The following is a 27,442-nucleotide window of genomic DNA, read 5'->3' on the forward strand; positions in this document are numbered from 1 at the left end:
GATCTGGCTTTCTATTAAAGGAACATTTTTTCGTTACTGTAACTCGCCATAAAGTTCAACATATCTTCCTTACTTTATAGTTATTGAAAAGGTTAATGAAAATTACTTCGTTATCAATACTGATGTTACAGTACGCAATGATTGTTCAACATCAAAATTTTGCAGTGGATTTTTGGTAACAGTAAAACACCAATAAGTACCACGACTAACACGAGAACATGAGACTATTGTCAGAGAAAAAGATGTTTTTACTATAAGGTTGGCCAGACCAGAACTACGCACGGCAAGATTTCTTCTATGTTATGAAGGTAAATTATCTTTTTGCACTGTTAATAATATATTATCAGCAGCCCGCGTCAACCTGTAAAACACATCATAAAATCTGCTGCTCTGCTCTGCAATTCCGAAAGCGGAAAGAAACAATTTTAGTTCACTATTACCTGCCCGTTTCTTTGGGGTATGATTGATTTCATTTAATGCAGTTTGAATGCGCCGCGGCAGCGGCTCGCTCGTTAGTAGCGCAGCTCTGCACCACGAATAATATTTAAATAACTGAAAATGTCTTAAAGGGATGGGATAAAATACCAGGCAAGCTTATTACAAATCATAATCCAAGTTTTCACTAAGTAACTCTATTCAAAACCTTTAAACAGATTAAGTTATTACACACCTTTACAAATCAATGTCTAATGCCGTCCCTCTCTCAATCGTGACAAAAGAATGCTACGCAAGCGTACAATATAACGTCACAGGCTCTTCCTACTCACGTAACTCCAAGAAGACGACAGCGAAATTAATGTTAGGTTTTTACTATTTATACTAATCACATATTCTCATCTTTGTTTGATATTTAACAAGTATCGTCTGTGGCGGTTTCAGTACTCGCCGACACAGATATTATCTTAAAAAAAAAAAAAAATCAGTACATAATTCTATACAAGAACAAAACATGACAAATAATGCTTTCTCTTTATTACATAAAGTTCACACAATCGTTGTCCACGCAGTTACAATCATCCAGTTCAGTTATTCTTTTCTCCTTTTTTTCAACCACATGTAATATGTGTTTTGCTAAGAGACGTGACAAAATTTACGCTTTCAGACAAGAAGTGGGTTTCTCAGAGCCAAAATTCAGACTAGGCGAACAAGCAACGAGGGGGCTTACTTATTCCGCGACCACAAATCAGCTACCATGCGCAACTAGCTTCCCACACGCCAAACTAATCAATTCAGGAAGACTTGAATGAGCTCTGCACTAAGAAAGGGCATGCAGAAAACCGTTGTACACACACAAACTTCCCAATGCCTCAAGTCACTATGCCTCGCCACAAATTCGAGCCATGTGACCCCCTTGACATCGAGAGAGGACGACGCAAAAAAAAAAAAAAACACCTACTTCCTATCTAATCGGGAAACAGAGACAGGCAATACATGCATCATTCTAGCAGAGTTACTCAATGGGTGCATAATCGTGCTTCCAAACTAGCATTACACCTAACTGCACCTTTGTCATTAGTGGAAGTCAACTGGGTAGCGGGAATACGTTACCTGCAGGACAAGTTCAGGCGATCAGCTGTTATCTAGAATAAGTTTAGTACTGTCAGCACAACATGAAAGGACAACAGTGTAGTGCATTTTTTCTCAAGTCCACTTGTTTTTATAGTTACAGTTTTAGCACCTTTCATTGCAACAGTTCTGTTACTCAGCACATCAAATGTCAGAGGAGACTCATCCATATTCACCATTTGGCTTAGTTCCACACTGCTTTTCTTTCAGTGTTGAATAATAAAATGATGGAAAGATAATATTTTCTTTTCGTACTCTTATGACATTTTCTGAGATATTTTGGTTTTGTTTCACATGTTAAGTCCATGATGCTTCATAAACCTGTAGCATCAACCAACTTGACCCTTACAGTCTGTCAAGTTCCACTGCAGCACTAGCTTACGAGCATGTACTTGAATCATTTTTGTATGAATTCCAATGCCGTTTTGGTGGTGTCCTTGAATCCATTTCAATATGTTATCTTCTAGTTTTGGCCATTTTGCATTCAGTCCTCCATTTGCACATTTGATCTTCCTCATTTTTCTCAGTTCTTCTTCACTAGCCTGCTAATCACAAATGATTTTTTCTGCTGGTGGAAGACTGAAATGCTGTTATGCTATTATTTTCAATTTATAGCCCGTATCTTATGAAAACCCTTTATTTTTTCCATTACAAAATTAGCTGCTTACAAAAATATTGTGTTGTTACTGATAACACAAATCACTTTCAAGTTCACTGGCACTGTAGACTGCAGTGATGCATTATAGGCTAGACAGTGTTCTGGGTTTGTGATGATGAAGTGGGAGTGGAATAGTGTTACCAAGCTCTTGAATCCCCGCAACTCATGTTCATTGCATCAATGCACTGCTGTTACCAGTTGGATCCATTGTTGCCAGACAGAGACAGGTTTCCTGTGGCATCAAATATGTAGCCATTTTTAAGACTGGTGAGAATTTTAATTCAAACACTGGATATTTTTATATTAATTTTGAATATAAGACACACCTGAATTTTGGAGGTAATTTTTTCAGAGGAAAAAAATGTGTGTTATGGCCCATAAGATTCTGTATGTTCAATTCAGTTTTGCTTTCTTCTTTTTATTAAATCCAGTAATTGTCTTTGCTCTTCTACTTTTCTCAGTTCTTCTTCATTCTTTGCTCTATTCATGCAACTTCTGCACCAGAGAGCAATCAATATACATACCAAATACACGGTGTTTCAAAAATGACCGGTATATTTGAAACGGCAATAAAAACTAAACGAGCAGCGATAGAAATACACCGTTTGTTGCAATATGCTTGGGACAACAGTACATTTTCAGGCGGACAAACATTCGAAATTACAGTAGTTACAATTTTCAACAACAGATGGCGCTGCAAGTGATGTGAAAGATATAGAAGACAACGCAGTCTGTGGGTGCGCCATTCTGTACGTCGTCTTTCTGCTGTAAGCGTGTGCTGTTCACAACGTGCAAGTGTGCTGTAGACAACATGGTTTATTCCTTAGAACAGAGGATTTTTCTGGTGTTGGAATTCCACCGCCTAGAACACAGTGTTGTTGCAACAAGATGAAGTTTTCAACGGAGGTTTAATGTAACCAAAGGACCGAAAAGCGATACAATAAAGGATCTGTTTGAAAAATTTCAACGGACTGGGAATGTGACGGATGAACGTGCTGGAAAGGTAGGGCGACCGCGTACGGCAACCACAGAGGGCAACGCGCAGCTAGTGCAGCAGGTGATCCAACAGCGGCCTCGGGTTTCCGTTCGCCGTGTTGCAGCTACGGTCCAAATGACGCCAACGTCCACGTATCGTCTCATGCACCAGAGTTTACACCTCTATCCATACAAAATTCAAACGCGGCAACCCCTCAGCGCCGCTACCATTGCTGCACGAGAGACATTCGCTAACGATATAGTGCACAGGATTGATGACGGCGATATGCATGTGGGCAGCATTTGGTTTACTGACGAAGCTTATTTTTACCTGGACGGCTTCGTCAATAAACAGAACTGGCGCATATGGGGAACCGAAAAGCCTCATGTTGCAGTCCCATCGTCCCTGCATCCTCAAAAAGTACTGGTCTGGGCCGCCATTTCTTCCAAAGGAATCATTGGCCCATTTTTCAGATCCGAAACGATTACTGCATCACACTATCTGGACATTCTTCGTGAATTTGTGGCGGTACAAACTGCCTTAGACGACACTGCGAACGCCTCGTGGTTTATGCAAGATGGTGCCCGGCCACATTGCACGGCCGACGTCTTTAATTTCCTGAATGAATATTTCGATGATCGTGTGATTGCTTTGGGCTATCCGAAACATACAGGAGGCGGCGTGGATTGGCCTCCCTATTCGCCAGACATGAACCCCTGTGACTTCTTTCTGTGGGGACACTTGAAAGACCAGGTGTACCGCCAGAATCCAGAAACAATTGAACAGCTGAAGCAGTACATCTCATCTGCATGTGAAGCCATTCCGCCAGACACGTTGTCAAAGGTTTCGGGTAATTTCATTCAGAGACTACGCCATATTATTGCTACGAATGGTGGATATGTGGAAAATATCGTACTATAGAATTTCCCAGACCGCAGCGCCATCTGTTGTTGAAAATTGTAACTACTGTAATTTCGAAAGTCTGTCTGCCTGAAAATGTACTGTTGTCCCAAGCATATTTGCAACAAACGGTGTATTTCTATCGCTGCTCGTTTAGTTTTTATTGACGTTTCAAATATACCGGTCATTTTTGAAACACCCTGTATATTCCAGAATAACACCTTGTCAGTGGAATGCAATTAACATCATTGGTGTCATACTACACAATGATATACCAAAGAATATAAACATATCCAATGTTTAAAATGAAACTAAGGCATTTCTAATAAAGCAAAGTTTCTGTTCTGTAAATGAATATTACTTAAACAGTTATTGATAAACTTAGTTTATAAGAGTATGTACCTACTTATTTTCCACTTCTTTTTTGTTGATGCTAAATATGACTATGTTCAATTTGACTTGTCCAACATCATTTGTACAATTTGTGTTGTATGGTAAAACTATACCGTTAAAAGTCAGTCAACTAACAAATGGTGAAATGTACGTGGTAAAGTGTAGACTCAACATGTGGAATCCTGTAGCATAAAATAACCCATCAGAGCCTAATCTGCTATATGCTTTGGTACAATGAAACCACTTCATAATATGTACTGCCCAAAAACAATCTAAATTTTATGGAATCCGAATACAAGCTTCAGTATTTTGTTGACATAATACAAAACTGTGAAAATTACATCAGTCTGTGCAACAGTCATTCAAGATAACATTGAATAAGATAAAGAAGTCACACCCAGGGAAGTGTATTGGGATCCTTTCTCATATTTATCTGGACAAAACTGCACAAATGTACTCAGGGTTTTGATAAGATTTCAAAATAGTGCAAATACTAGCTTGTTGTTTTGAAAGTTCAAAAATTTAAAACTGTGCACTTCACAATACGTAGAAAACTGGTACCTTGTGACTACATCACCAATAAGTCACACTGGAATCTGTTAACTTGTTCAAGCACCTGGATGCAACAATTCGTAGAGCTATGAAGTACAATGATATGAATAAGTTCACTCATAGGAAAGACAGGTATCAGACTTTGGTTCATTGGTAGAAGACTGGAAAATGCAGTCATTGTACAAAGGAGACTGCTTACAAATCACTTGTGCATCCTAGCCTTTAGAATAATACTCAAGTGTGTAGAACCTATATCACATAGGACTAATAGGGCATAGTGGTCGATACAAAGGTGGGTAGTGAGAATGGCCACAGGTTTGTTTGGCTTATTGAGAGTGTGTTAGAAAATGTTGAAAAAGCCAAATCGGCATACTTGAAGCTAGACTCAGTTTTCCCGAGAAGGTTTACTTACCAAGTTTCAAGAACCAGTTTTGAATGAAGAATCTAAAGATATTTTTCATCCTCCTATGAATCACTCTTATAGGAACTATAAAGACAAGATTAGACTAATTATAGCATGCACAGGAGTATTTAAGCAGTCATTCTTCCCACACTCTGTATACAACTGGAACAGGGAGAAACCCTAATTTGTGGCACAATCCCAAATTCCCTCTGCCATTTACTTATATTTATATAAATGTATATATTGCACTGTACTGTAAAATTATGTAATTTTTGAAACAGTCCACCTTTAATGAAATCACAACAGTTGTTCCACACGTGTTTTTAACTTAATACTGTGGAAAACTACTGTTGTACAGACAAGTGTAATCCTCAGCTTCATATATTAAAATAGCTATGTTTTATAAATGTCATTAAAGGTAGATTATTTTAGAAATTATGGTATAAAATTTTGTTAAGAGGTGTCACCTGTTCCAACACTCCTCAACTGCATTTTTAATATGTGACATACTTCTTACCATAGCTAGTACTAAGTGGAATAACCCAAATAATTAATTAATTCAAAACCACTTTATACAACACATCTTTCACGCCTTATCTTATTCTTCTATCAACTCTACAGACAGTTACACAATCCTAAATGATTTTCTGTTCTTAAGTATATGAACATCTCTCTGTTTAATTAACTGATTCATACACTGTGTTCTGTAGATGAGAACTTCTGGGGGAATGGAGTCCACCATGGCATACACTATCACAGAAATGTTACTGCTAAATAATAATTATGTGGAAATGATTAGCTACCATTAAACTGCTGTGTTCCTGTTTTCGCTTGAACATAATAAAAATTATGATTATGTTAATCTTACCTATTGCTTGAGTATACTAAATAGCTGCTCTTTATCTAGCACCAATTTCTCAATATTTACATGACTGCTGTGATAATACTCAAGGAATAATCAATACCTCCATGCTGAATTTGTCTATTAAGTAACTAATAAAATAGGTTTTACATTACAAAATGTTTACTAAGTTTTTTTTAAACAGTTTCCTAAAGAGCTTCTCAAATTGTAAGTTTTTGTCTGGAAGTGGACTGGGAAAGACCTCAGCACTATAGTACAAAACAGCACTGTGAACCTTTCACAGGGAGTGAACAAAGTTTAAATGTAAATTATTTTGTCTCCAATTGTGGTTATGTAAATCACTGTTCAAATGAAATTCAGCAATAAAAACAACATTGGCAGTGGAGAATGAACTGTCTATGGTACTGATGTGTGCTACTCTTCATCACTGTTTCGGTAAAACTGACAATACTGTGTTGTTGTTGTGGTCTTCAGTCCTGAGACTGGTTTGATGCAGCTCTCCATGCTACTCTATCCTGTGCAAGCTTCTTCATCTCCCAGTACTTACTGCAACCTACATCCTTCTGAATCTGCTTAGTGTATTCATCTCTTGGTCTCCCTCTACGATTTTTACCCTCCACGCTGCCCTCCAATGCTAAATTTGTGATTCCTTGATGCCTCAAAACATGTCCTACCAACCGATCCCTTCTTCTAGTCAAGTTGTGCCACAAACTTCTCTTCTCCCCAATCCTATTCAATACCTCCTCATTAGTTACGTGATCTACCCACCTTATCTTCAGCATTCTTCTGTAGCACCACATTTCGAAAGCTTCTATTCTCTTCTTGTCCAAACTAGTTATCGTCCATGTTTCGCTTCCATACATGGCTACACTCCATACAAATACTTTCAGAAACGACTTACTGACACTTAAATCTGTACTCGATGTTAACAAATTTTTCGTCTTCAGAAACGATTTCCTTGCCATTGCCAGTCTACATTTTATATCCTCTCTACTTCGACCATCATTAGTTATTTTACTCCCTAAATAGCAAAACTCCTTTACTGCTTTAAGCGTCTCATTTCCTAATCTAATTCCCTCAGCATCACCCGATTTAATTTGACTACATTCCATTATCCTCGTTTTGCTTTTGTTGATGTTCATCTTATATCCTCCTTTCAAGACACTGTCCATTCCGTTCAACAGCTCTTCCAAGTCCTTTGCTGTCTCTGACAGAATTACAATGTCATCGGCGAACCTCAAAGTTTTAACTTCTTCTCCATGAATTTTAATACCTACTCTGAATTTTTCTTTTGTTTCCTTTACTGCTTGCTCAATATACAGATTGAATAACATCGGGGAGAGGCACAACCCTGTCTCACTCCTTTCCCAACCACTGCTTCCCTTTCATGCCCCTCGACTCTTATAACTGCCATCTGGTTTCTGTACAAATTGTAAATAGCCTTTCGCTCCCTGTATTTTACCCCTGCCACCTTCAGAATTTGAAAGAGAGTATTCCAGTTAACATTGTCAAAAGCTTTCTCTAAGTCTACAAATGCTAGAAATGTAGGTTTGCCTTTTCTTAATCTTTCTTCTAAGATAAGTCGTAAGGTTAGTATTGCCTCACGTGTTCCAACATTTCTACGGAATCCAAACTGATCTTCCCCGAGGTCCGCTTCTACCAGTTTTTCCATTCGTCTGTAAAGAATTCGTGTTAGTATTTTGCAGCTGTGACTTATTAAACTGATAGTTCGGTAATTTTCACATCTGTCAACACCTGCTTTCTTTGGGATTGGAATTATTATATTCTTCTTGAAGTCTGAGGGTATTTCGCCTGTCTCATACATCTTGCTCACCAGATGGTAGAGTTTTGTCATGACTGGCTCTCCGAAGGCCATCAGTAGTTCTAATGGAATGTTGTCTACTCCCGGGGCCTTGTTTCGACTCAGGTCTTTCAGTGCTCTGTCAAACTCTTCACGCAGTATCTTATCTCCCATTTCGTCTTCATCTACATCCTCTTCCATTTCCATAATATTGTCCTCAAGTACATTGCCCTTGTATAAACCCTCTATATACTCCTTCCACCTTTCTGCCTTCCCTTCTTTGCTTAGAACTGGGTTGCCATCTGAGCTCTTGATATTCATACAAGTGGTTCTCTTCTCTCCAAAGGTCTCTTTAATTTTCCTGTAGGCAGTATCTATCTTACCCCAAGTGAGACAAGCCTCTACATCCTTACATTTGTCCTCTAGCCATCCCATACTGTGTTATCTACGACATAATAAGTATTACACTTAAAGTTATAAAAGACAGGACAAAATTTATGTTGCCCAAGGTAATGAGTGGAACCTAAGTTAACTGAAACTGTTTTGTCTGGTATTAATTAAAGATTTTGCCAGTAGAGGACCTTCTATGAGGAAGGATTATGAAAACATTTGGGATCTGTTACCTCAGTAAGGCGGTGGTGTTGTTTAGTGGTTACTTGCTTTCTACTATTAGACAGTTACCAGGCACAAGATATGATGGATATTCTGTGTGAAGCAGGATCATGAAACATGTTACTTCTTCTACACAAATTATTACTTAAATTTATATCCAGCAGGCTGTATTATATAAAATGCAAATTACTTTTTAAGGCTTTTTGGATGATTCAAACTTGCAATATTTTTGTGTATTTTTCTTGTAAAGTTGTTGTATGTTCGTATATCAAACAGAAATAAGGCATAACACTTATTCTTTGCAGTGTCTCTGTACAGTAATATAATACTGTGTTGTATCCATGAGAAACAACAACAACAACAATAATAAAAGGTGTTCTGGAAATAAAAAAAGATCAGTTACAAGTTATTTGCTAACTGACCAGTGATTGTGTAATTGCTAAATAATGAATGCAAACACATTATTTTGTACAGTGATCAGGTAGGATGTTTTATTGAGATATCAATAATATACAGTATTGATTATTACTTGCTGGTCTTTAAGCAACATTCATCAACAAATAACATTTTTGGATAACCAGCCAGGAACATGGCAATTTTATTCCCTGAAATAAGTGAGTAAAGGAATAAGTTACTACTCATATAACAACATCCTACTTCTCTAAACAAAATCCTCATTTTTCTTTGGTAGTTCATTATCTCAAGAATTTAAAAAAAAAAAAAAAAAAAAAAACACACACACACACACACACACATGTATATACCAAAAATATGTATCAAGAAAGGAGAACACACAGCCCACATCCAAGGCACAAAAGTTTGTTACACACACAAGATTCTTATCCATACCATATCAGTTAAAGAAGAAAGAAAATTGTGATGAGATCCACACCTATTTCTCAAAGAACTATTACCAGTGCAGTAAAATATTCATCTCCTAGAAATATCAATGAAGAAATCTTTTACAGATGCAAATATGAATAACAAATATTTGGTGCCTAGTCAAAAACGTAAGGTGAAATTGTGAAAGAGAGAGGGATAAACTAGCCACAACTGGACAAAGGACATGAAAAGGCTTATTATAATCTCCATTTTGTATTTTTTTGTTACATTTACAAAATAAAATTCTCACATTCAATAACGAGAGATAAATAACTTAACATTGTTTTACACTAATTTATATCACACAGTAACTGTCACTTAGAAAAATACACATTTTATATGTAATATCAATAAGCATGTTTATTACAATGATCACTAAATGCATGTGCCACATAATCTCTGCGATCGTACTTTAACACACCAACATTACTTCTCAAAACCATTTAAAAAATCATAAGAGTCCAGCATTTCAATCTGCAAAGTTTCACAGTGTTGAAGGTTGTATACACTGTTAAATTTTCTTGTCACAATGTATGCATCTTGTTCATGAGAGTGATCAAAGAGGTAACTTTACAAGTTGAGCAAGATTATGTTGTACATGCTCACAAGTTGAGGCTGTCACAAGCCTATAATTATCTACAAAATATCTGACAAAATACTTTATGGTTGTTTCACAAGCACAAGCACGCACGTACACACACACACACACACACACACACACACACACACACAAAACACATTTCTTTATCTTTTTTTCTTTAGTTACAATAAGGAGTACCATACTGCATGAAACAATGATACAATGGTACATGACTCAAGTATAACACAGTGACTATTTTCAGTTTCTGTTATTGGCATTACCAATGAGTTACTCGAGCATCATGTGGCAGTTAGAATTTTACAAAGTTTATTTTTCAGTTTCTGGAACTAAACCTGTGATAATCTGTAGTTTACCAATAATGTGACCAAGCTCTTACAGGCCCTTATTTGTGGCACATATAAACATGTCTCTGTCAATTTGGTTTTGTCAACTGTCATCTGTTCCACTGACCCAAGCTGAATAAGATACAGTACTGATTTTAAGAAAACAATCCCTCAAAATAAGCCTCTGCTGAAGGCTTTTAAACAACAATTGTTTCTCTGTGTGTCCACTGACTACTTCTTCATTTTTATTGGATTTTTATTGAAATTTATGCAAATAGTTTCAATGGTAGTCATGTGTATTACAATTCTGACAAATAAGAGTTGTGAACATTAAATGATAATGACAACTCATCCATTTAATATTTTTTCACTCTCCAAACACCTCCTGCACTTCCATTCCACAGCCACAGACACAATCACCTTATCACCTAGTGTAACCTTGTTTAGATACTTACATCTTTCACTCAATATTTTGATTACATCTCATCATGTCCTATTAAAATCATTCCTGAAATCGTTTTACATCCCACAAAGTAACATGCAGCAGTCAACAAAACACCTTAATATTCTGATTCATTCATATACCGCTCATATTATCAACTTCATTCCCCATGCAGTCACAGACTTGTGAGCAAATGAGATGTAGTACTAGTCCCACGTACACATCCATCAGCTCCCCTTCAGGCCTGTCATGGACATCTTACAAACATCTCATTAGTAAGAGATGTCTGAATAAACATTAATATGAAAGCCACCATGTTACAGATTGATAGTTAAATCAATAATATTCTCTGAGGGCATGACTACTAACCAGCTGTCCATTTCATATCAGACGCCACAAGCTGTGTACAACCATAAGATTAAAAATGCGCTGCTGTTTCTGTCCAGATCAGGAGACCTTATCAATTACTTTACAACCTATGCCATCCAGACTCTATTCTCTACCATCTGCATTTGGTAAGAACAACTAGGTCACCCAGAATACCCTATGCTCTCACCTTAGGTCCTTGCCTGCCTCTGCAATCTTTCCACTTTCACACATCTATTCCCTTTCTCTTTTTCTTCCTTCTAAATCCTTCATTTGTTACTATCCCATTCCTTGATTTTTTATATATTTATTCCTTTCTTCTTGTCTCCCTTCTCATTGCTTTAATATTATTTGGTTTTGTTCTTCTTTGCTCTATGTTTCTTCCTCCCCCCTTAATTTTTGTTTTATTTTTATTTATTTAATGATCATTACTTCCTTCCTGCTCTTCTCTCCCTGTGAGCAAAGTTGTCTCTAGCTCATCTTTGCTCCTTTTTAAAACTTCAATCCTCCTCTCCCCTTGCCTAAACCTCTTCTCATTTCACACAAATTCCTTCTGTTTCTCCCTACTCCTATTCTCAAGAAAATATTCTCTCCGGCCCACATTAGCATTTAAAGCAATATCATATCAGTCTTGCAAATGTGTGGCTGTTCCTGTCAACTCTGAAGAAGAATGTAAATCTGTAAGTTAAACAACATCTATATTATTTTTATGTACAAGTCCATTACCTGAGTGGCCTCATTAAGGAGAGTTCTGAACAACACAAGAAAACATCTATAAAATTCTTTGTCACTTTTTTCATTATTTGCTCTATATGCTCTGTGCATTCATTTGTGTCTCACACATGATGTCTTGAGATGTTTCTCTCAGCAACTGCTATTGTGATGTTTTCAGAGTACAAATTTTTAAAAATAATACTAGTAATGTGAACTTCATACATTCAGTATCAGTGAGATGGAAGTAATAAAAGGAACTGATAGGAAATGGCAGCAGAGTGAATGAAGATGTAGTCATAACACACAGGAAAAAGATTTGTTATAAGTAAATGATAATTGATATACATAATTCAGTGTTCATCATAGGCCCAAATCAATATCTCTTGCATCACTGTGGAACAAACAGCAAAGGGTATTTACTAAAACAGCATTTACTCACAATGTGGAAAAACTGATCAATACTTTGTATTCATATACATTGAACTTGGTGCAACTTTTGGTTCACAGTGCTCACATGATTTCATACAGAGACTTCTACTTTACTACAACACAATAATTCTAAAGATGTCAAAAATATGCCACAAAACAAATTCAAATTACAGTACTTCCAGTTATTAGTAAAGTCACCTTTTACCAGAAAATATCTGCCATACCTACCATCGCACATACTTGTGTTCCATGTTTTCCACGCCAGTGTGACGAGTCAATTTCACACATTTCTAAAGAAGTGAGAATGTAATTTTAACTTGGATGTTCCAATCTAAGTTAGCAACAACATTTTCCAGTATAATACTGCTGCTAAAGGAAATAAAGTTTTGTAGATGAAAGATATTTTGCATAATATTTTAATGAAAGTTGTAAATATTTGTGCTCTTCAGAACAACTCTAGTATGGAGGCTTCAACTAAATTTAAGATTTATGAGTGCCATTTACACACAATACAATAAATCCTACATGGCCTGCTTTTTTAAGGGATTTTTTTCATGTTGATAATAACAAAATCATACAGCAGTAAACTTCAAGCACATTGCTGCAAGTGACACAGTGCAACATATTAGACTCTATGTGAAGTTTCACTGAAGATATTAGCAAATCCTAATGGCTGACGAACAGCATATAACAGTAAAGCATGGCGCAATGAATGATGACCCTTGATAAACAATTTTGCTTACTAGTGTAGTTTAGAAAAAAAAGTAAATTTTTTTACAACAACAAATAACATATAAGCAAAATATCTTAAGCAATCGGCTTTCTGCCATATAAAATTATGCTAAAGAGACAAGTTACTTCCAGGTTTCCCTAATATCTCTGTACAATACGTTAACAATTACTTCTCAAGAACATCAGTTCAAGTGTAAAATGCTTTCCTGAGATGGAGATGAAAATCGTGGTAATCATTTCAATGCCGGTTCCTGAATATCTGCAACAGTCTAGTGCACTGGAGACTTTCTGAAGGTTACTTGGAAGCCTTGGTCTTCTGCTAACTGTCCCACTGTCATATGAACTGCCTTGACCATTCTTTTGAAGTGTTACTTCAATGGACATACAAGACGCTTAACAACACATTTAAGTTAAGATTATAAGGAAATGGAAAACTGATAATAATATAGTGAGCCTGATACAGCTGCCAGATTTTGCAGTGTGTAGGTTTCAGCTACACACATAGATCAGCAATCAGCACACAATCTACATGTATCTGTACACCATGACTGGTGTTATTCAATGGAAAAGAAGGTTCATGTCACATATCACCACTTTGGTAGATAATCACAGCTCAGTGGTAATTTCATCCTGTGGCCGAAAGCCGAATGTAAGGAAGCTGTCATCTACTAGATAATCATGACTAGCAGACCAGTCAGTGAGAGCAGTGTAGCTGGGAGGACCCGCTCCCTCCTCACCCTCCCAGTCCCAACCCTCATCCTCATCCCAGCAATGGCCATTCCCAAAGCTGTGTCGCACATCCACAGAGCTTTCTACTGGGCTGCGGCTGCTGCTGGAGCTGACTTTCCTCAGGGGCTGGAATGTGGTGAGGGGCCTCCTCAAGCTGTCGTCAGCCGAAGGAGGTACTATAGGAGGTGGCGGTGATACAGCATGCGTCTGTATTGGCACCTGCAGGAAGCTTACAAGCTGTGCCTGGGCAACCTGTTGACAATCACAAAGAGGGTAAAACATAATTCAAATATTGTTTCTATGTAAAATTACTCTATAGAATGAATAATGCACATTTCATTATCAACAAACAAACATAAATCTATGTATTTGAAACTTCCTGGTAGAGTAAAACTGTGTACTGAACCAAGACTTGAACTCAACACTTTTGCCTTCCATGGGCAATGGATCTACCAACTGAGCTATCCAGGCTTGGCTCATGAACCATCTCACAGTTTTACTTCCACCAGTCCATCATCTGCCACCTTCCAAACTTCACAGACGTTCTTCTGCATGCCTTTTGGGAATGCCCGCCCACTCTCTTATGTTCATTGCTGCCACTATCCATAGTGTAAATCAATCTGCCAATAATTTGTCTTTGAAGTTCCACTTGTATAAATGAATATCAAATGTGTTTCTTTCCTGCTGTAACCACTATTGCTTCCACTAGTTCTGTTATAATTATTTCTGCTTGCTGGGTTACATATTATGCATAAGACTTGTCATAATCTTTGTGTCGTAATGTAATAATGTAAAATGTGCAGAGTGTCTTGCAACAAGAAAGAGAGGGTCTGATAGCCATAATCTTGTCAGGAGAAAGAAGTAAGTATATTACTAGCTGTATCTTTGTGTAATGGTAAAACTGCTCAGTATTAGGGACAAAGAATGTTTCAACCACTGTATTATTTACTTACGAGCAGCACTTGTTTTGAAGCAAGAAACTTGCATAAGGGGTGGAGGTGGCAACGGTATAAATGAACAGCATTAGACATATTGTGTTTCAAACGCATTGTCATATAGTGTGGGCCACACGTGACTGATACAGGGGTTGGCATGGAAAGTCAGCAGACACTCCCAAATGAGTAGATAACCTGCTTTGACTTTCAAAGAACACATGAAATTATTTTATGTTTTTTTATCAGCTTATCTTTACAAAATATATGATAAAAGAACCGTTTCTTGTTTCCTATTTATATCAGGAGATGTGATACGAATAATTGAATGACGGTGTTCTTCACTAAGGATTCAGAACTCAAAAATGTGAGAGGAATTAATGGACGAAGTTAATAAGAACTGCTTCTATAAACATAAAGTCTGTATTTTTCTGATCACAGATACTTAAATTGATGAGTCCTTCTTGTTTATGGGAACAGTTAGCAATTTCATAGCACTGACATATGCGCTAAGCAACATTTTTGTTTAAACCACATTTTATGCATGTTTGGTAATTTTATATAAATGTTACCTTTAATTGCACCAGGCCTAGTGAATACATCTACAAGGACCTTTAAAAAATTGTCTTTTCTCTTAAAAATATGTTGTTTTGCACCAAGTACAAACTGAATATAGAAACACACTTCATGCATAAGGTGGACAAAATTTTTCCGTGTAACTTCTAAACAAGATGGATGATAAAATAGGACACATATGTAACACTATCATGTATTCCCCTCCTCCTCCTCCTCCCCATCCCCCAACATCTTGAATTCATAACAGAAACCATAAAATTCTGCATATTTTTCATTGTTACTTAGCCTAGTACCAAGCAGCACCAAGGAGCAACAGCTTCAGTGTCACAACAGGTTAAGTATATTACAATAGCCACAAATTATTAGAGTTGTATGGTGCAACTAGCATAGGATCGATATCTGATGCAAGCTTTGCACAACTTCTCCAAGATTATTTTTACAGTCAGCTACTGAAGGAAGGTGTTCTTCTTATAGGACTGAAATCTACTGTATTAATATCAATTTAGAAACATGCAGATTAGCTAATGACAGAGATTTTCACACCTTTGAATGCTGTGTCAACTATACATAGACCTTTGTTCAACCTCTTTTGACTCTTATGTTCTCACCAAAGTCCAGTTGAAAGTCGTTTTTATCATCACCCACAAATGCTATTAAAAGTGAACACACAGTCATTTGAGTGTAACAACTGCATGCTCCCTGAAGATGTCTTATTTCTATTATCAAATTTATGCAACAACATTAATATGAATGCACCCATATAACTGGAGTGTTATGTTTTGTTATTTCCTCAGCAAAATGTTATACTCTATACAGCTGAAATCACAGAAAACGCCAACTGATTTACTTTAAAGTGTGACTCTGCTTTACAGGGACAGCCAACAGGAACTGTAAATCCCCACAAAATCAAGCAGAAGATAAAAGTACTATAGTACAGCATCTCAATAAAATACTTTTGTGCCTTGTTTCCCAAACTTTATTATTATTGTATGGCTTAGGTCTTAGGTTGTAAGCCCATTTTATAGCACATAATTGTTTCCAAAGCTAGCAACCAATCAAAGGCAGATTAACATGGGATTAGAGATTGCACTGATGACAGCCGACTTTGCACATGTTGTTCTGGTGCCTGTTGGGTTTATCAATGGAATGGGTTTCACTAGGTATAGCCTACACTCAAACAGGACTGGGAAGGGAAGGTTGGTACAGAGGGGGGTGGATCTCATGCCACACATGGTGAAATACTTGTCATGGATGGAGAAGAAGGCTTTTTTTGGGATAAATCCAGACAATAGGTTCCCCTGCCTAAAGAGTAGCTAAGGTAGTTCAGAAAATTCTGAAATTATCATTGTATGAAAGGACAGACTCACACTGTAGGACTAATTCAAAGGATTACACTAATCAGCCAGAACATTATGACCACCTAACTAATAGCCAGTATGTCCACCTTTCGCACAGATAACAGCAGCGATGCATCATGGCATGGAAGCAATGAAGCCTTGGTGTGTCACTGGAGGGAGCTGGCATGACATCTGCACATACAAGTCACCTAATTCCAGTAAATTCCGGGGAGGGAGGCAATGAGCTGTGACGCCACATTCAGCCACATACCAGATGTGTTTGATTGGATTCAGATCTGGCGACCTGGGGGATTGGGGGGCAGGGGGGGGGGGGAGGGGGAATTACATCCATTGGAACTTGCCACTGTGTTCCCCAAATCACTCCATCACACTCCTGGCCTTGTGACATGGTGTATTATCTTGTTGAAAAATGACACTGTTGTCAGGACAAATGATCGCCATGAAGGGCTGTACATGGCCTGCAACCAGTGTATGATATTCCCTGGCCATGCTGGTGCCTTGTATGAGCTCCACTGGACCCACAAATGGCCATATGAATGTTCCCCAGAGCATAATGGAGCCCCTGCCAGCTTGTCTATGTTCCGCAGTACAGGTGTCAAGCAGCTGTTTCCCTGGAAGTCGACAGGTTTGCGCCCTCTCATCAGCACGATAAAGAAGGTATCAGCATTCATCAGACCATGCGCTGTGCCAACATCCACATTAGGAGTGTTTGGTGCACTGGGTGTTCGGAACGCATAATAAGTTGTGCATTTTCCTAAATGCTCATGCTGAGCCTCTGGGCCATCAGAATCTACCCTTTGACAAAATCAGATAGATCATGCGCCTTTCCCATTCTACACATCGACGGCAAGCTCACTGATACTACATGCACTGTGCATTTGTCTGACTAGCAGTCATTCCTTGCTGGATGATACTGCTATTGCCTGGTTGGGGTTTATTTTGACAGTAGGTTGGTGGTCATAATGTTCTGGTTGATCAGTGTCTATCAGAAAAGGAAAACAGTTCAAATCAGGACACGGCCTTAGTAAAGTAAGTGAAGACCTTAGTAAAGTAAGTGAAGACAAACACTTTGAAATATCAGCTACTGAATTAACAGGGCTTGATGTCACCAAGAAATCAATCATTTTGTGCGTGTATCAATCTCCCAGTGGTAGTGTGGAAATTTTCTCAATGAGTTAATGGAAGTTCTAGATATAGTCTCAAGTACAAAAGTCAACATAATTTTATATATAAATATAAACACAAATACCATAAATTAGTGGCACTCTCACAAATATCCCTCAGAGTTTTGGCATGTCCCTGTTGGACAATAGAGCAATAAGCGTTACTACAATGACTGCATCAGTAACTGACCTGTGATGTGATCTACCTGTAAAAGATCTTGGGGACTATCAAACCATCTCTGCCAAATAATAACAGCAAAATTACACACACACACACACACACACACACACACACACACACACACACACACGAGAGAGAGAGAGAGAGAGAGAGATATATATATATATCGGTTAAAGGTTCTCCAAAACTTTTAAGTACCTCAGATCCATAAAAAAAGAGTCATAAGATGCCAGAGTTTAGAGTGCATCAGAGATACAGAAAGATCTATAGGAAGGTGCACACTGCTGGAAAAAAATGTGGCAAAATAATATACAATTCAAACATTAAAAGCAAAGCACAGTGGGATGTTATAAAAGAGGAAACAGGGAGAGGCAAACAGAGGCATAATAATATACTGATAATGGTGGGATATAAAGTAATAAATTATCCACACCACCTACCATTCTATGTGAATGCCTGTTTCTGAAGTATTGCAGAGAAGTTTCAACAAAAATTCCCAAAAATAAAATACAAGACCTATAAATAATTACACATTTGCTTGATGATGTTACTTCCAACCACAGAGAATGAAGACAGTGAACCTGTACATAAGCAACAAAACAAAATGTCTGTGGGCTTTGATGAAGTACCAATGTGTGCACCGAAATAATGCTTAAAGAACATATAAGCTCCCTTTCAAACATAATAAATGAATTTTTTGCATCAATGAAGTTTTCAGTGTATTTAAAAAAGGTAAGAGTTGTACCTCTACTAAAGAAAGGTAATGCAGGAGACAAACAAAATTGCCAGCCCACTTCCCTGCTGTAACTATTCTCAAAAGTAATGGAATTAATTATGAAAGTTGCATGAATGAATTACTTGAATAAATACCACCTTTTAAGTGAATCAAGTTTGGTTTCCAAAGTGTGAGAAGTATGGAGTCAGCCACAGTAGAATTCACACAAGTGGTACTTGATGCTCTTGACAAAGACAAGTGTGTCACAGACATATTTTTAATCTTTCTACAGCTTTTGATACTGCTGACAATAACGTTCTACTGCAAAAGTTAGAAGCATTATGATCAGGAGGGGAAGCTAATGACTGGTCCCGATCATACCTACCAGATAGGGTACAAAGATCAAAGATAACATACACAAGGGGGTCCCAAAAAAAACCTTAATAACATTGCCAAGGACGGAGCTTGTGTAGCACACATTTCTGCCAGTAGGTGTGTATAGCACAACTCATTACCAGTTCAGTGACCTCTGTGTTGTCAACCTGACTTGTTCTGTTCATCACAGTGATTGTGCTGCTTTGTTCTCGTTTCGTTTTTATGATGGCAAGTTTAAGTGAACAATGTGCAGCTGTGAAATTTTGTTTTCTACTTGGTGAAAATGTGCTGAAACTGTTTCAATGTTAAAAACAGATTACCAAGATGACAAGATGGGAAAAACTCAAGTGTATGAGTGATTTGCTCAATTTAAAAATGGCATCATATCAACTGCTGACAAACCTCATTCTGGATGTCCACCAACTGCCCCAATCGATGAAAATGTTGAAAACATTTGAGAGCTTTTGCTCACAGACCATTGACAGACAACTGATCAACTGCCAAAAGTGTGTGTGTTATCTTGGAGCTTGGTTCAGCGAATTTTAACTGAAGTTTTGGGAATGAAAAGGATTACTGCCAAGTTTGTTCCTCAGGCTTTGGCTGACGATCAAAAGGAACATTGGGTTGAAACACATTGCAGTTTGAAACAACAGCTTGAAACTAATCCAGATTTTCTATCAAAGGTCATTACTGGAGATGAGTCATGGTGCTATGATTATGACCTAGAAACAAAGCAACAATAAAGCCAACAGGAAACATCATCAACAACCCATCCAAAAAATGTCATGAAGTCAAATCAAACATCAAAACAATGCTGATATGCTTTTTTGATGCCACGGATGTAGTTCATCCAGAGTTTTTTCCCCAGATCAGTCGATCAATCAAACCTTTTATTTGGAAGATTGTGCAACAATGCTCATCAAAAAAGACCCAATTTGTGGCAGACAAGAGACTGGTTCATCCACCACAACAATGCACCTGCACACACAGCTCTCTCTATTAGACAGTTTTTGGTTAAAAATGCCAGGGTTCCGCTGCTTCATGCACCTTACTGGCCTGACCTGGTTCCATACAATTTTTTTTATTTTTTATTTCCACGCATGAAAAGGGGAATGAAAGGACACCAATTTGACAACATTGAAGAAGTCCTGAAAAAATGAGGAAGGAGCTGTCAGCCATTTCTAAAGATGACTACAAAAAATGTTTCAAACAGTGGAAGCACAGGAGGGACAAATATGTTAGTTTCAATGGAGAGTATTTTGAAGGTGATGTTACTGGCCGCCCAGAACATTGCAAATCACTAAGGTTCTCACTGTCCTCCTGGAAGAATGTACACCACCTGGAGACATTGCTATGGTCCATACAGTCATCACCAAACATGTCACACATGTTAAGGTGAATTTTACTCAGTTTCTGCACTTTGACCCACAAATATGTAAATAAACCTCGCTGATCTTCACAAGCTGATGACAGTAACATGCGTGCCATTTTTGTTTTGTAATTCAAGCTTCTGTCGCTAGTGCTGCACATGAAAACAAAATACCCTCAGTAGTGCAAACATCAAACAATATTGTTGAGAAACTTCAGCAGTCCATCTGCAATACCATGGGAGAAAAATATTATTGTGTGTTACTTTCTGATCCTGTCTCACACTTGCAAACAGAATGTAGCACGTTATGCCCTTAGAGTCCTGTCTTTTGTGCACAACACCCACTGTTGTTTAGTTATATACTATTCATGTTCACACTCTGTTCTTAGCTATGGCACTTCTTTCTGGGGAACAAATGCTTAAAATATGACCACAATTTTCAAACTGTGAAAACGGCCGTAAGAATAATAACCAAAAACAATAATGGAGCTCACTGTAAAGATCTGTTAAAAACACTGGGGATTTTAACTGCACTGTGCAAATATATTTACCAGTCAGTTGTTCACATCAAAAATAACATTGGTAATTACTGCACAAACAGCTCTGTCCATGACCATGGAACAAGATCTAGACTGAACTAACATTTACCTAGAAAGAATACGCACTAAACTCAAACCAGCATTTTCTACCAAGACTGTACAATAAACTGCCAAAGGAGATTAAAGAAATTGTTAATACTGTAAACTTATTTCAAAAGACAGTATATAGATACCCATTAATCAATACATTCCATACAGTGAAGGCTTCTTTAGATAACACAGAGTAGGGATATGGTAAAATAAATGTAGCACAAATAAATAATAATAATGATGATAATAAAACATCCACAATTTCACATAACACTTTCACAGTATTTTTTCTCCTTCTTAATTTTTCTAGTAGACTTACTCCCAAAGCTATGCAACATATAATACTAACATTATCCTCTTTCTGAGTTTAACATCTCACTAGTTATAGATAGATGCTGACTCAGTTTTTAAGTCTAGTAAAAGAGGAAGTTACAGTACACAAAAATAGTTTTGATGTCAGTTGATAGTGTGTGTATTGTTAAAAAACAATGTGTCTACAGTTTGTGTAGTATGTGCATGACATGGTGACAAATGAATGAACAGTGTAGCATTAGCCTTTTACATTGTTAAATAACTTATTTCAAAACAGCTTGTACACTAGGGAAGAACAAAGTGAGGCAGTATTGTTTAAAACAGATTGGGCTCAGATTTGGCAGAATGGAAGCTCAAACCTTCATCCAGCCATCCTGATTCCTGTTTTTTGTGGTTTCCCTAAATTACTTCAGGCAAATGCTGGGACATTTCCTACTGTAAGGTCACTGTCTCATCATTGTCATACTAGACCTGTAAGTATGTAAATGTCTGAATATGAGAATTACTGTCTTCTTTTAGTTCTTAAGTTTTAATACCTAGGCATATCCAATATCCTTGTAAAAGAGATCTACATATGAATAAAAATACTTCTACTTCTACTTCTGCTACTATTTCTTATTCTATAGATTCTTGACTTTAAGTATAAAATTTATCTCAATCAACAATTTTGACACAGTTGCATTTGTATTCTGCAGCATTCATTAGGGCAGCATTTACAACAACTATGAATAAACATACACTGGAATAGAGCAATGTGCAAAGGAGTCAGAATGTGTGTCATTATCTATTTATGAATGAAGGCACCAAGGGTCTTCCCCAGCATATATGTTGCAACATTGTCTAGAGGGGTGAATAATGTAAGTGAGTTTGCTCATTCAATGTCAAGAGCCTTGTCACAGTGGTAACACCGGTTTCTGTCAGATCATGGAAGTTGAGCTCAAGTGCTGTTGGCATGCGGGATGCACTTAGTCCTTGTGAGGCTGACTGAGACTTGAATGGGAAGTAGCAGCTCTGGTCATGAAAACTGACAACCTCTAGGAGAACGGTGTGCAGACCACGTACCCCTCCATATCACATGAACCCTTCCATATCTGCATTCAGCTGAGGATGACATGGTGGTTGGTCTCTGTGTTCAGATGGAGTTTACTTAGTTGCTCATTCAGTAATGTATGTGGGAAAACATACATCTGTTTTTTAATTTCCAATATTTCTAAGAGTTGTCTTTGCACTCTTTTCCTCTATGTGTAGAACTTCTACATTTATTATGTATTTGTGGTTTTAGTCCAAGCAATGTGTGACAAAGGATGAATCTGGCTTATTTAATCTGCAGCTTCTATGGCATTCTCTGCACCTAATACAGATTGACCTCCCGGTCTGTCCAGAATGGCAGGCATGATACTCTTGGCAGATAATCTTGTGAAGCAACTTTTCATGATGACCAGTTGTTTATCTTTTGAATAAAAAAATCATCTGTGTAATATCTATGTAACATGGAAAAAAACACAGAGAAACTCTTTGTTTTTAAAATTTTACCTATAAAAGATAAACTATAGCAATTCCTTTTCAGTCTGTCTACGTTGTTCACTGGGCACAGAGCAGACCTTGCTGCTTCAGTTTTTTATTGAGAATTTTATCAATAATGTTAGATGCAAATTAATTTAATTGTAACTATTGTTTTTACTGTATTAACTTCCTGTCTTCTTGAGACATGGGTATAGAAGGGGGAGAATGGATCATGTAGTGGCATGCTCCAAGTTTGTAGGCTGCTGGATGTTTAGAGGATGCTGGGATGAATGTGACAGTAAAGGAGTCTATCTGATAAATTGGTAAACAAGTTAACAGATGTTAAGATTCCAACAAATGCAAAATTAGTCTCTTTTGATGTACACCTCTTGTTCTCATGCTGTCCTATGAAATATTGTAAATATATTGTGTTACAATCATTGTATTTACACAACATTAATCCAAAAGAACAGCTGAGCATAGTTAGTAAAGCTGAATGGTGTTAAAATCAAAATTGCTTCTGTTTCATCACCCTTTCTGGCAAAAATCTTCATGGATAAGTGGAAGATTAATTTTCTGAGAAGTGAACCACTGGCAAAACAGACAAAAAATAGTAACCATAAATTTAAATTTTACCAGAAAGTCTCCTTTACTGTCACATTTATCCCAGCTTCCTCACATAATTTAACAGCCAATAAACATTTAGCATTCCACCACATGATCCACCATCTCGTTTCTGTTTCCACGTCCCAAAAAGACCATGACAAGGAACTTAATACAATAGCTACAAATAATCAATTGGTATCCAACATTATTCATAAATTCTCATTAAAAGCCTGAAGAGGAGACTGGGTATTACTGTACCCAGCTAACAATGTAGATAGACCAAAAACAAATTGGTGTAGTTAACCTTTTATATGTAAAATTTCTAATATGGTGAAACAACATTTTCAAGGCACAGGGTTTCCCTGAGTTTTTCTGTGTCCTGCAGATATTAGATAGATGTTTCTTCAATTCAAAAGATAACAAAAGGCCATAATGAAAAGTGGGGTTCATAAGATAATCTGCCAAAAGTCTCAGGCCTGCCATATTGGGCAGACTGGGTGTTCAATCTGTACTAGACTCAGAGAACACCGTAGAAGCTCGAGATTAAAGAAGCTAGCTTCTTCCTTCTTGAACATTGCTTAAATGATAACCACAAATACATAATAAATGTAGAAGCCGTACAATTAGAGGGAAAGATGCAAATGTCATTCAATTAGAAATATTAGAAGTTAAAAAACAGATGTATGTATCCTCATACTATACAACTGAAAGAGCAGACTCAGTGCAATTATTCATCCCTTCTAGACAATGTTACAACATCTACACTGGAGAAAAATCTTTGTGCCTTCATTCATAAATTCCCATTCCTGTGAACATTGCTCTGCTCCAGTGTATGTTTATTCACAGTCACTGTAAATTCTCTCCTAATGAATGCTGCAGAATACAAATGTAACAATATCATAACTGTCAATGGGTCATCTCATTACCTGCATAATTTAGTAATTTATCTGGATTCTTAAACTACAAATTATAACTACCTTTGGTACACTAAGATATGATGTACTTTAGAAGCTCCCATTCTTATAGAATATACTTAACTACTTAGCAAAAGAGACATAATTCCATAATGAAACTTTGCAAAACACTCTTAATTCTAATAACTTTTTTAAAAAGCAGAAGGCATTGTATTTTTCATAGTAAAGTAATTGTATGCAATGTTAAATTCATCAGTATTTTCTAAGTGCTTGGGGAAGTTCATTATGGAGCTTAGCAAGTGCTCCGATTGTGAATTTGCAAAGACTTGATGAGTCTGTACATTGTCCTTGATGGTGAGTGTTCATTAGGGACAAGGGTATCATCAGGAGTGCTCTGGAGAAGTGTGATAGGACTGCTGTTATTCTCTATGTACATAAATGCTCTGATGGACACAGTGAGCAACAATATACGGCAGCTTGCTGTTGATGCTTTGGTGTACAAAAGGGTATCATTGTTGACTGATTGTACAAGGATACAAGATGACTTAGAATTTCTAGTTGGTGTGATAAATGACAGCTAGTTGTAAAAGTAAAAAAATGTAAATTAATGCAAATGACTGTGACAAACTATTCCATAATTTTCAAATACAGCACTAGTAATGTGATGCTTAACAGAGTCTCATTGATTAAATATCTTGGCGCAACACTGCAGAGCAATATGCAATGGAATGAGCATGTAAGGATTGTAGTTGTGAAGGCAAATGATCAACTTTGCTTTTTGGGAGTATTTTACGAAAATGTTGTTCTTATGTCAAGGAGACCATGTATAGAGCACTAGTACAACCCCTTCTTGAGTATTGCTCGAGTGTCTGGGATCCCCACCAGGTCATATTCAAGAAAGACATCAAAGCAATTCAGAGGCAGTCTGCTAGATATGTTACCAGTAGGTCTGATCAATAAGAAAGGATTATGGAGATGCTTTGGGAACTCAAATGAGAATCCCTGGAGGGAAGAAGAGTTTCTTTCTGAGGAACACTATTGAGAAAATTTAGAGAATCAGCATTTGAAACTGACTGTAGATTGTTGTTCTGCTGTCAATGTATATTTTGCATAAGGACCACAAAGGGAATTAGGGCTTGTTCAAAAGCTTGTAGACAATCGTTTTCCCATCACTATTTGTGAGTGGAACTCGAAAGGAAATGACTAGTAGACATACCCTTTACCACATACCATACAGTGGCTTGCAGAATATGTATGTAGATGTAGAGTCTGCCCCTCCATTTCATTAACAGTTTATGGTATGGTGGACATGCCACCTCTTTTGACAACCTCTCTGTGAAAGGATATGCACTGTGTCAGATCAGGTAATCGTTCAGGAGAGCCACAATGATCCAAACAACATCCTGAAAAATGAGAGTTAATCCACACGTGGACAAGAAATGTCTACTGCTGAAGCCTCATCTTGTATAAAGATTAAGTAATGAAATTATGGACCTAACTGGTAATGACTTAGTTCACACTCATTCTGAATTTTGTTTTGCTTAATTATTGGTTTACACAGCCTGGCAAATCATTTAACTGGAATAAGAGCATAATCTTCCATCAAAGAAATGACCTTTCCCCTAACTGAAATGTTTCTTAATTACATCATGTATATTATACATAATTCTCATTATTAAAAATATAAGTTGACCATCATTAATAACTAATGATAATTACAAAACAGGGCCACAATGAGAGTACTTTGTTTATATTTTCCACATAGAATTCTAACAACAACAAAAATTCTGTTACCTGGTGAGGGTTTTGTTTCTTGTATCTCCGTAAAACTCTCTCCCCCCATGACAGCAGTGTCTCCCAGTCTTTGGGTGGGTACCGGATCTGACTCTCTTGGCGATTCAGAAGTATTAAAATGCGTGCCAAATCCCTCAGCACTGGCCTGGAGGGGGAAAAATCAAAATTAAACAAAAGAGCGAACATTCAGTGATTAGAGATTACATGTTTCTCACATGTTACAAATACAAACATTATATTTTTCACAGACATCACACAATTCCTTATGGTTTCATAAAGCAGAATATTTTGTCAGTGTCATATTATTAAAATGACAGGCCAGTGACACAAGATGAAGAATGAATATGCTTATAGGGCATGGAAAATATACTCTTATTGGTCTAAATGATAAGTCTACAGTATCTGCTCAATGAATTTTTATATTAAGCATCAGCTTATATTAATAATGATGTTATGCTCTTTTAATGCCCATGGTTGGTAGTTAGTGAATATGTAACAGGTATAATTTTCATTATATTGAAAACTTCAAGAACCAATTAAGTAAACTCATTTTAATCATTTACAGCAACTGCAAAACTAATGAAAACCGAATGTATGTTGTTTAAGAAGCTTTACTATGACTATGGTCAATGTCTGATTTCGTACACTGTCTCTTTACTTAAACAATTATCTCCATGCTGAATCTAAGTTCTGCTGTACATTTCAGACAGTTTCATTCCCTCTGACCACAAAAAATTAACACCGCTTTATCACTCTGACATGGCGCAAGTTGTGTGGACACAGACTACTCACTTACCAAAATGTATTTGTGACATATTGTTAAGTAACTGTTTTTGATTCTATAACACAATATTTCATCAAATGTACACATTCGTGAAACATTATAAAATTCATCAATGAAACTCCTAATACAGAGATTCTGTGAATTTACAATATTGTCTAGCATAAAAAAGAGACATCCTTTGGACAAATTAGTTAAAATTCTGTTGATTTAGAAGTGATGCCATTGTCAGGACACCACTATAACGATCACAAACTTACGGCACAATACCTGAACAATTCCAACCCATAAGA

At 37.1% G+C, this 27,442-nt stretch overlaps 1 protein-coding gene across 1 annotated transcript in view; it reads right to left on the reverse strand.

Moving 5' to 3' along the window:
- Positions 1-9,461: 9,461 nt before the first annotated feature.
- LOC126236787 (uncharacterized) overlaps positions 9,462-27,442 on the reverse strand; it is a 387,517-nt gene continuing 369,536 nt past the window's right edge. Inside the window, exons 5-6 of the mRNA XM_049946370.1 lie at positions 26,369-26,513; positions 9,462-14,193 (exon numbers count right to left, since the gene is read on the reverse strand). Coding sequence (XP_049802327.1) covers positions 13,819-14,193; positions 26,369-26,513 — 520 coding nt within the window. The 3' untranslated portion in view covers positions 9,462-13,818. The remainder of the gene's footprint in view (positions 14,194-26,368; positions 26,514-27,442) is intronic.

This window comes from Schistocerca nitens, chromosome 2, assembly GCF_023898315.1.
Source record: "Schistocerca nitens isolate TAMUIC-IGC-003100 chromosome 2, iqSchNite1.1, whole genome shotgun sequence".
Taxonomy (NCBI): Eukaryota; Metazoa; Arthropoda; class Insecta; order Orthoptera; family Acrididae; genus Schistocerca; species Schistocerca nitens.